We start from the raw sequence: 11,147 nt of genomic DNA, 5'->3' as shown, positions 1-11,147 counted from the left end.
TTGCATCTGCTACAAGATCATGGTGCTTGCCTACGGAGCTGTGAGGGGAACGGCACCTCCGTACCTTCAGGCTCTGATCAGTCCCTACACCCAAACGAGGGCATTGCGTTCATCCACCTCTGGCCTGCTGGCCCCCCTACCTCTGCTGAAGCACAGTTCCCGCTCAGCCCAGTCAAAACTGTTCGCTGCTCTGGCACCCCAATGGTGGAACAAGCTCCCTCACGACGCCAGGACAGCGGAGTCACTCACCACCTTCCGGAGACACTTGAAACCCCACCTCTTGAAGGAATACCTGGGATAGGATAAAGTAATCCTTCTACTCCCCCTTACCCCACCCCAAAGAAAGAAAAAAAAAACATTGTAAAGTGGTTATCCCACTGGCTATAAGGTGAATGCACCAATTTGTAAGTCGCTCTGGATAAGAGCGTCTGCTAAATGACGTAAATGTAAATGTAATGTTGCATGATATAACGAGGTGTTTGTAGGTGAGAGGTTTAGGCAGAAATAAAATACATTTTCTACTAAACTACAAGATACTGCTGGTGTTAAAATGTTTTATTGGCATTTCATGTTATAGTTAATAATTTGTGACAGACAGTCTGACAGTACCCATGTGTCAGTGTGCATAACATAATGGTTTCTTGAGAAGAAATGTAAAATATATTTAAGTAAGGAAATCCAACACTGTGCCAATTTAAGTTCAGAAAAGTTTCAATAGTTGAAACTGAAGTAGAAAATAATTGGGGGAAAAACATGATATATATATATATATATATATATATATATATATATATATATATATATATATATATATATATATATATATATATATATATATACATATACACACACACACACACACATACATCATGTCTAGAAACCATAAAGAACACAGAAGGGCTAGGCCATAGGCTAGGACCTAGGGGAAAGGACTAGAGAAACAAATGGAACTGTGCCACAATGACTTGTCACCCTTGATAAGTAGTCATCTTCCCATTAAAGGTGACCAATGCCACATTACTTGTATCACCATGGTGTTATGAGTGCCACTGTCAAAAGTTTTGACCGAACAGCAATACTTTTTTAATTCATAACTGTAATAATACAACCCGAATTCAAAATATTAGTAAAACTAGTAAAGTTTAGGTTAATTATGTCTATAAAGGCCCTCAGTCCTGCAACAATTTGAATAAAATAATATTGTAATAAAAAATATAAAAGAAAACTAAACATAAGAGAAGATGCCTATGGCCCCTTTTCCTCAGTGTGGGCTTTACCCTCTGAGTCTGACATCAGCTATTAAGAATGCTAAAATACTGTCATGATGTTGTTGAGGTTTTCCCATGTAAATGACTTGTGTCATCCCTTATTATGTATAACCAACAGCCTGAGTTCTAGGATCTGGGACTGTAATGTAATACTGATTTGTATAAAAATTTCTAATGCAATACATTTTAATGGAATTGGACATAACATGAACCTATGCATATTAAAACTTGTTTAAACCAACCAAAAGGCCTTGGTGTCATAAATACAATTGTTCCAACCATTGAGATTCTTATTCTATTTCTATGTTTTCCATGCCTCTCCATTTGTACATTTAGTCAAGAGAGCCTTTGTGAAATACAGTAAGGCGGTCTGGATGCAGTTCAATGTGGGCGAGTTGACTCCAAAGAACTCAATGCTAGACTGCAGGACTGAATTTTCCATGAGAATATTCATGAAATACATCTTTGTACACAAATGACCAGGATAAGGGTTCAAACTCACTCACTCCATCTCACGTGACTCTTGAATGAACCTGATTTAATTGTCCACTCAAGACTAATTTGCAGGCATACAGAAGGTCCAGTGAGATACGTAACATAAAGGAGACTGTAAAGAATGATCCCCTAACTTCGTTTTCAGGCAGATCAGTGGTAGAGAGAGTAGTTCCATTACAAAGGGAAGCGACATGCCCGTCTGTTTGGCCTGCACGGTGGTGCTTGTTATTAGTCTACTCCCTACGGTGCATCCTTTGAAAACAGCAATGCTTCTCACAGCTCCGTTAGCGTCCATCCACTGTCTTAGTATTAGAGTCTACGTGAGTCAAGTCAACCCCACTATCAAAGATACTACTCTGACAGCCACGGAGCACAGGAACCATTTCTTCAAGATGAGAAGAATTGATAAAGATTCAATTAGAGCATGCAACACTACCGGCACACATTACGGTCTAATCTCAAACAAGTCAGGAAGCATTTTTTTTATGATACAGAAAAAAGTTGCTTGCCTTCCAATGACCTTTGAAAGCTGTGAGACTTTCCTCATCTGCCAGATCCAATGACCCAGTCTGTCACTGTGTTTCTTCTCGGCAAGTAAATCTGCTGCCTCATGGACCTGTCTGTGCTCAGCACATAGTGGTTGAGTGACCACACACACTGTACCAGTAAATGCAAACACCACTGGTGCCTCAGGGCACTTCAAACCAGCCAACACCCCAACTAACACATTCACACCTTGCTGCTGGAAGCTGAACAGAGTAAACAGAACAATAATATACCTTTCTCCCTGTTCGTCTGCACTCCCTCGCAATAAAACAACACTAACCAAAACAGCAAATTTTAACCAAAGGCATAGGGGTCAGGCAAAGACTATAAAACTGTAAGATGACTTATAATGATGACTTATTAAGATGACTTATTATCTCCCGAGTGGCGCAGTGGTCTAAGGCACTGCATCGCAGTGCTAGCTGTGCCACTAGAGATCCTGGTTCGAATCCAGGCTCTGTCGTAGCCGGCCGCGACCGGGAGACCCATGGGGCGGCGCACAATTGGCCCAGCGTCGTCTAGGGTAGGGGAGGGAATGGCCGGCAGGGGATGTAGCTCAGTTGGTAGAGCATGGCGTTTGCAACGCCAGGGTTGTGGGTTCGATTCCCACGAGGGGGGTATGAAAAAAATTAATACATGAAAATAACAATAATGTATGCACTCACTAACTGTAAGTCGCTCTGGATAAGAGCATCTGCTAAATGACGTAAATGTAAATATAACATTTCTTCCAAAGACCAAGAGCCCTTTCATCCACATCTTGTAGAGACACAGCAGACCTAAAACCTGTACTGAGAACCTTTAAAACACACTAGTTTAGTTCAACTTAATCTTCAAAAAACCTCAAGCACTAAAAGCTAAAGAGTTCGTGAGAAATGAATCTCCTTTACAAGCATAGTAAAAGAGCCCCATAACTCTCCAAACAGGCTGACAGTTCTTGGCTCGTTTATCTCGCATGAGGTTTTTCCTCCTGCTCCCCACTTGGGCCGTTGGACGGCGGCTTGTTGCTGAAGTTCCAGTCGACAGGGTTGAGGAGCTGCATGGTCTTCTTGTGTGTCCAGATGGGGTTGATGATCACTGTGAGCAGGGCCAGGCCGGTATAGAAGAGGATGCGCTGAGGCAGGGCAACGTACATGTTCATCTCCCCCCAGTGGCTCCAGCTCACCCACCACATGTAGTACGTGAGCACCATGCGGCAGTGGAACATGTGGATCATCACCCACTGGTTGGCCTTCCAGAAGAGGGTCCTCGCCCAGCCAGCCTGGAGGGGAGAGAAGAGGGATACTTAGTGAAGGAAATGTACTGATTGGGCAGGGGATAAAGACTGTCACAGTGTTTGGGGTCCTCGTCATCTATAACAATGTACAGCGCCTTCAGAAAGTATTCACACCTCTTTACCTTTTCTACATTTTGTAAATTGAGATTGTGTCACTGATCTGACACAATACCCCATAATGTAAAAGTCTAATTTTGTTTGTGGAACATTTTCTAAATTAATAAAAAATGAAATGTCTTGAGTCAATAAGTATACAACACCTTTGTTATGGCAAGCCTAAATAAGTTCAGGAGTAAAAATGTGCTTCACAAGTCACATAATAAGTAGCATTTACTCATTCTGTGTTCAATAATAGTAGTTAACATTGATTTTGGAATGACTACCCCATCTCTGACCCCACACATACAATTATCTGTAAGGTCCCTCAATTGAGTAGTGAATTTCAAGCACAGATTCAAATCACAAAGACCAGGAAGGTTTTCCAAAGCCTCGCAAAGAAGGGCAGCTATTGGTAACTGTGTAAAAATAAAATAAATACAAAATCTGACACTGAATATATCCCTTTGAGCATGGTGAAGTTATTAATTAGGCTTTGGATGGTGTATCAATAAACCCAGTTACTACAAATATACAGGTGTCCTTCCTAACTCAGTTGCCAGAGAGGAAGGAAACTGCTCAGGGATTTCACCATGAGGCCAATGGTGATTTTAAAACAGTTACAGAGTTTAATAGTTGTGATATGAGAGAACTGAGGATGGATCAACAACTTTGTAGTTTGTCCACAATACTAACCTAAATGACAGAGTGAAAAGAGTGAAGCCTGTACTGAATAGAAATATAAAACATGCATCCTGTTTGCAACAAGGCACTTAAGTAATACTGCAAAAAATGTGGCAAAGAAATTAACTTTTTCTCCTGAATACATTTACATATTAATTTAGCAGACGCTCTTATCCAGAGCGACTTAGTTGGTGAGTGCATACATTTTTCATACTTTTTTTTTTTTTTTCATACAGTGTTTTGTTTGGGTCAAATCCAACATCACAGAGTACCACTCTTCATATTTTCAAGCATGGTGGTAGCTGCATCCTGTTATGGGTATGCTTGTCATCGGCAAGGACTAGGGAGTTTTTTTAGGATAAAAAGAAACAGAATAAAGCTAAGCACAGGCAAAATCTTAGAGGAAAACCTGGTTCAATCTGCTTTCCAAAAGACACGGAGACGAATTCACCTTTCAGCAGGACAATAACCTAAAACACAAGGCCAAATCTACACTGGAGTTGCTTACCAAGATGATATTGAATGTTCCTGAGTGGCCTAGTTATAATTTTGACTTAAAATCGTCTTGAGGGCCTCCCGAGGGGCGCAGCGGTCTAAGGCACTGCATCGCAGTGATAAAGGCGTTACTACAGACCCAGGTTCAATCCCGGGCTGTTCCACAACCGGCCGTGGCCGGGTGTCCCATAGGACGGCCCACAATTGGCCCAGCGTCGTCCGGGTTAGGAGAGGGTTTGGCCAGTGAGGGCTTTCCTTGGCTCATCGCGCTCTAGCAACGACTCCTTGTAGCGGGCCGGGTGCCTGCGGGCTGACCCCTGTCGCCAGTTGAGTATTTTGTGTAGATCGTTGACCAAAAGTGACAATTAAATCCATTTTAATCCCACTTTGTGAATACTTTCTGAAGGCACTGTAAAACATCTTGGGAAATAGAACAAAAGTGACATGTGAAATCTCATGTGACTTGGGTCTATTTCTCCTTAGAAATTCCCCTTTCTCAGAATGGCCATCTGTACATTTATCACCGTTGCAAATCATGTCAAGGTGCTGGTCTCAGTGTCGAGTATGTAAACAGAAAAGGGGAACTGAAATCCATCTGTGCTTTCTATGTCTAGTCCGCCAGTAAAACAACTGAACTATAAAAAAATGAATAAGCTATGATAATAAGTATCCTGGATGGATATTGACCTCATTCTGTCAGTAGAGGATGCCTGGATGTTCTTCAAAAGTCTTTCCTCTCCATCTTAAATAAGCATGCCCCACTCAAAAAATTCAGAACTAAGAACAGATATAGCCCCTGGTTCACCCCAGACTTGACTGCCCTTGACCAGCACAAAAATATCCTGTGGCGTACTGCATTAGCATCGAACAGCCCACGCAATATACAACTTTTCAGGTAAGTCAGGAACCAATATACACAATCAGTTAGGAAAGCAAAGGCTAGCTTTTTCAAACTGAAATGTGCATCCTGTTGCACTAACTCCAAAAAGTTTTGGGACACTGTAAAGTCCATGGAGAATAAGAGCACCTCCTCCCAGCTGCCCACTGCACTGAGGCGAGGAAACTGTCACCACAGATAAATCTACGATAATCGAGAATTTCAATAAGCATTTTGCTACGGCTGGCCATGCTTTCCACCTGGCTACCCCTACCCCGGCCACCAGCTCTGCACCCTCCGCTGCAACTTGCCCATGCCCCCCCCCCCCTTCTTCTTCACCCAAATTCAGACAGCTGATGTCCTGAAAGAGCTGCAAAATCTGGACCCCTACAAATCAGCTGGGCTAGACAATCTGGACCCTTTCTTTCAAAAAATTAGCCGCCGAAATTGTCAAATGTCTCAAATGACTACCTCGACTGGTTCACCAACTACTTCTCAGATAGAGTTCAATGTGTCAAATCGGAGGGCCTGTTGTCTGGACCTCTGGCAGTCCCTATGGGGGTGCCACAGGGTTCAATTCTCGGGCTGACTCTATTCTCTGTTTATATTAAACGATGTCGCTCTTGCTGCTGGTGACTCTCAGATCCACCTCTACGCAGACGACACCATTTTGTATACATCTGGCCCTTCATTGGACACTGTTAACAAACCTCCAAACGAGCTTCAATGCCATACAACACTCCTTCCGTGGCCTCCAACTGCTCTTAAACACTAGTAAAAGTAAATGCATGCTCTTCAATCGAACGCTGCTTGCACCCGCCCGCCCGACTAGAATCACTACTCTCGGCGGGTCTGACTTAGAATATGTGGACAACTACAAATACCTAGGTGTCTGGTTAGACCGTAAACTCTCCTTCCAGACTCACATTAAGCATCTCCAATCCAAAATTAAATCTAGAATCGGCTTCCTATTTCGCAACAAAGCCTCCTTCACTCATGCTGCTAAACATGCCCTCGTAAAACTGACTATCCTACCGATCCTTGACTTCGGCGATGTCATTTACAAAATAGCCTCCAACACTCTACTCAGCAAATTGGATGTAGTCTATCACAGTGCCATCCGTTTTGTCACCAAAGCCCAATATACAACCCACCATTGTGACATGTATGCTCTCGTTGGCTGGCCCTCACTACATATTTGTCGCTAAACCCACTGGCTCCAGGTCATCTATAAATCACTTCTAGGCAAATCCCCGCCTTATCTTAGCTCATTGGTCACCATAGCAACACCCACCCGTAGTATGCATTCCAGCAGGTATATCTCACTGGTCATTCCCAAAGCCAACACCTCCTTTGGCCGCCATTCCTTCCAGTTCTCTGCTGCAAATGACTAGAACGAACTGCAAAAACCTCTGAAGCTGGAGACACTTATCTCCCTCACTAACATTAAGCATCAGTTGTCACAGCAGCTTACCGATCACTGCACCTGTACACAGCTCATCTGTAATTAGCCCACCCAACTACCTCATACCCATATTGTTATTTATTTTGCTCATTTGCACCCCAGTATCTCTATTTGCACATCATCTTCTGCACATCTATCACTCCAGTGTTAATACTAAATTGTAATTATTTTGCACCATGGCCTATTTATTTCCTTACCTCCATAACTTACAACATTTGCACACATGTATATAGATTTTCTATTGTGTTATTGACTGTACATTTTGTTTATTCCATACAGTGAGGGAAAAAAGTATTTGATCCCCTGCTGATTTTGTACGTTTTCCCACTGACAAAGACATGATCAGTCTATAATTTTAATGGTAGGTTTATTTGAACAGTGAGAGACAGAATAACAACAAGAAAATCCAGAAAAACGCATGTCAAAAATGTTATAAATTGATTTGCATTTTAATGAGGGAAATAAGTATTTGACCCCTCTGCAAAACATGACTTAGTACTTGGTGGCAAAACCCAACTCAAACCTTCAGCTCCCTCCACAGATTTTCTATGGGATTAAGGTCTGGAGACTGGCTAGGCCACTCCAGGACCTTAATGTGCTTCTTCTTGAGCCACTCCTTTGTTGCCTTGGCCGTGTGTTTTGGGTCATTGTCATGCTGGAATACCCATCCACGACCAATTTTCAATGCCCTGGCTGAGGGAAGGAGGTTCTCACCCAAGATTTGACGGTACATGGCCCCGTCCATCGTCCCTTTGATGCGGTGAAGTTGTCCTGTCCCCTTAGCAGAAAAACACCCCCAAAGCATAATGTTTCCACCTCCATGTTTGACGGTGGGGATGGTGTTCTTGGGGTCATAGGCAGCATTCCTCCTCCTCCAAACACGGCGAGTTGAGTTGATGCCAAAGAGCTCGATTTTGGTCTCATCCGACCACAACACTTTCACCCAGTTCTCCTCTGAATCATTCAGATGTTCATTGGCAAACTTCAGACGGCCTGTATACGTGGCTTCTTGAGCAGGGGGACCTTGCGGGCACTGCAGGATTTCAGTCCTTCACGGCGTAGTGTGTTACCAATTGTTTTCTTGGTGACTATGGTCCCAGCTGCCGTGAGATCATTAACAAGATCCTCCCGTGTAGTTCTGGGCTGATTCCTCACCGTTCTCATGATCATTGCAACTCCACGAGGTGAGATCTTGCATGGAGCCCCAGGCCGAAGGAGATTGACAGTTATTTTGTGTTTCTTCCATTTGCGAATAATCGCACCAACTGTTGTCACCTTCTCACCAAGCTGCTTGGCGATGGTCTTGTAGCCCATTCCAGCCTTGTGTAGGTCTACAATCTTGTCCCTGACATCCTTGGAGAGCTCTTTGGTCTTGGCCATGGTGGAGAGTTTGGAATCTGATTGATTGATTGCTTCTGTGGACAGGTGTCTTTTATACAGGTAACAAGATGAGATTAGGAGCACTCCCTTTAAGAGTGTGCTCCTAATCTCAGCTCGTTACCTGTATAAAAGACACCTGGGAACCAGAAATCCTTCTGATTGAGAGGGGGTCAAATACTTATTTCCCTCATTAACATGCAAGTCAATTTATAACATTTTTGACATGCGTTTTTCTGGATTGTTTTGTTGTTATTCTCTCTCTCACTGTTCAAATAAACCTACCATTAAAGTTATAGACTGATCATTTCTTTGTCAGTGGGCAAACGTACAAAATCAGCAGGGGATAAAATACTTTTTTCCCCTCACTGTATGTAACTCTGTGTTGTTGTTGTTTTTATTGCACTGCTTTGCTTTATCTTGGCCAGGTCGCAGTTGTAAATGAGAACTTGTCCTCAACTGGCATACCTGGTTAAATAAAGGTTAAATAAAAAAACAGTACAGTGTCACAAATGGAGTCAATCAACAACTACAAAACAGAAACATACTTTATAGAGAATATGATGAAAGGCACCAGACAGACACAAACACTCCTTTACCTTTAGTAACATCCAGGAGATGCAGGTGAAGGGTGTGCTCATCTCCAGCAGCAGAGTGACCATGGGCAGGTAATGTCCTAGTGAGTCCCAGACCACCGCCCCAGCGAACCCTGACAGGGCAAAGAAATGATGGGCAGCCAGGGGGAGGTCGAAGGACCTGAACACCACACTGGAGGCATGCAGCGCCACATTCTCAAACAGAAAGAAGCCTGTGGCGGTGAGCACAGTGAACCAAGACCAGTCCTCCTGACCTCTGACCCTGTCCCTGGACATGGCCGAGTCCTCGGTCAGCGCCCGTAGGCCCGCCACCATGCTCTGGAGGCCGAACGCAGCCCGTGTGGCCGCCAGGTTCCAGAACACCTTCTCCTTAGCCAGCAGAGAGCGGTAGGTCTGAGAGAGAGCCGTGGACACCAGGTGGGAGAGGAGGAACACGGCCGTGTAGAAGGCAAAACCCAGGCCGATGACCTGGAAGCGAAGGCCCCAGGAGAAGTAGCCCGGACTGGGGTCGCCGGGGCCCTTGAATGCATGCAGGGTGCTGGCCTGCTCGGAGGTCATGTTAGTTTGTGTGAGTGGATGGATGATGTCTGTTGGGAGGTCTCAGAGTTGAGTGACCCGGTGATCATTGAAAGGACTAGTTACTGGTTAGTCATCAACCACAAAAGCTGAAGAACATAGGCACATCCAGGTACTTTCCGCAGGTGCTGGAGTTGTAGACAAACTCATGGAAAACAGACAGGAATTAAAGCCAACCACCCTGCAAAAGGAATGAAAGCCAAAACACATTGGTCAATGTTCATAAAATAGTTATGACATGTCAACATCTGCTAGATGGCGTTTAAACATTACCCTCTATACCTAGCCAAAAACATGATCAGTTATTGTTGACCCAAGATAAGTGATGTCGGTGTGTTAACTTCTGTCTGTTTGAAATAACACAGAGGCACAAGAAAGGAGAAGTGAGTGACTTCACACCTTCTTTCGTTTGACAGACGATAACATAAGATATCGGGCACCTTTTTTCCCCGAGGAAAATCGTCTGACCATGGTGTGTCAAGTGAAATTCAATCTGATAAATGCAACAACGTGGCTAAATCAGCTAGATACGTTGATACATGGCAGAGAAAAACAGAGGCCAGTTTACTAAAATCTGAAACATTGCACCATTGTTTACACTGTAAAAAATGTCCACTCAGGCACAATTGCGATACCTTTGCTGCAACATTATTGCATGCTGTTTCTCATCTGTAACAGAACAGAATGTCCTGACACAAAACAAACAAACGACTGTTTGTGGCTTTGGCTAACGAGCTAACTAGCCAACATATATGCCTACTCATCGCCATTGTAGCAAGAATAATTACTTACCTTATTCGTTCATTCTTGGCAAACATCAGTTTGTTGGACTGTGAAATCAAAGAAGATATTCCATCCGATCAGCAACGGGCTTGTTATGAATTTGTTATGAATTTGTTCTGCTTCTGCTTCTTCTTCTTCTTCTTCTTCTTCTTCTTCTTCTTCTTCTGCTTCTTCTTCTGCTTCTGCTTCTTCTTTGGTGGGGTTTATCGGCGGTTGGCATCCAATGTTATGGTGCATTACTGCCACCTACTGTACTGGTGTGTGGGCCAGCGATAGGGAGCCCCGTTGCTCTTAAAAAAGATAACAAAATATTTGAGACTATATCTAATGACGTTCTACTCAATATACTCTTTAAACTAATTTCCTGTATCGCCTTCTCCCTCATACTAGATCTCAGCCTTTCTCTTTCTCTCTGATACTGCCCATACTGTAGCAATACTGTAGTAAAAATAGCCTCCTCTCTTCTGTCCCTTCCTGCCGTCCTCCCCTCCCCGACTTTCGTCTGTACTTGAAATAAATGCCTGCCCTTAGTATCTCTATTCCACTGCTCCTGCCATCTCTGAACCATCACTGTCCATATCAGGCTTTTTGCCTCTGCCTTGCTCATTGAAAC

General features: G+C 43.5%; 1 protein-coding gene across 1 annotated transcript; it reads right to left on the bottom strand.

Moving 5' to 3' along the window:
• Positions 1–827: 827 nt before the first annotated feature.
• On the bottom strand, positions 828–10,642 carry LOC311145479 (protein CLN8-like). The gene is made up of 3 exons (XM_084181723.1): positions 10,544–10,642; positions 9,179–9,932; positions 828–3,570 (listed from the first exon to the last, which is right to left on the bottom strand). The coding sequence occupies exons 2-3, from the start codon at positions 9,731–9,733 to the stop codon at positions 3,256–3,258; spliced, it is 870 nt and encodes a 289-aa protein (XP_084037849.1). The 5' UTR covers positions 9,734–9,932; positions 10,544–10,642; the 3' UTR covers positions 828–3,255.
• Positions 10,643–11,147: the final 505 nt, after the last annotated feature.

Source organism: Coregonus lavaretus (assembly GCF_964263955.1).
Source record: "Coregonus lavaretus genome assembly, chromosome: 18".
NCBI lineage: Eukaryota > Metazoa > Chordata > Actinopteri > Salmoniformes > Salmonidae > Coregonus > Coregonus lavaretus.
This window is presented reverse-complemented; position numbering and strand designations above follow the sequence as displayed.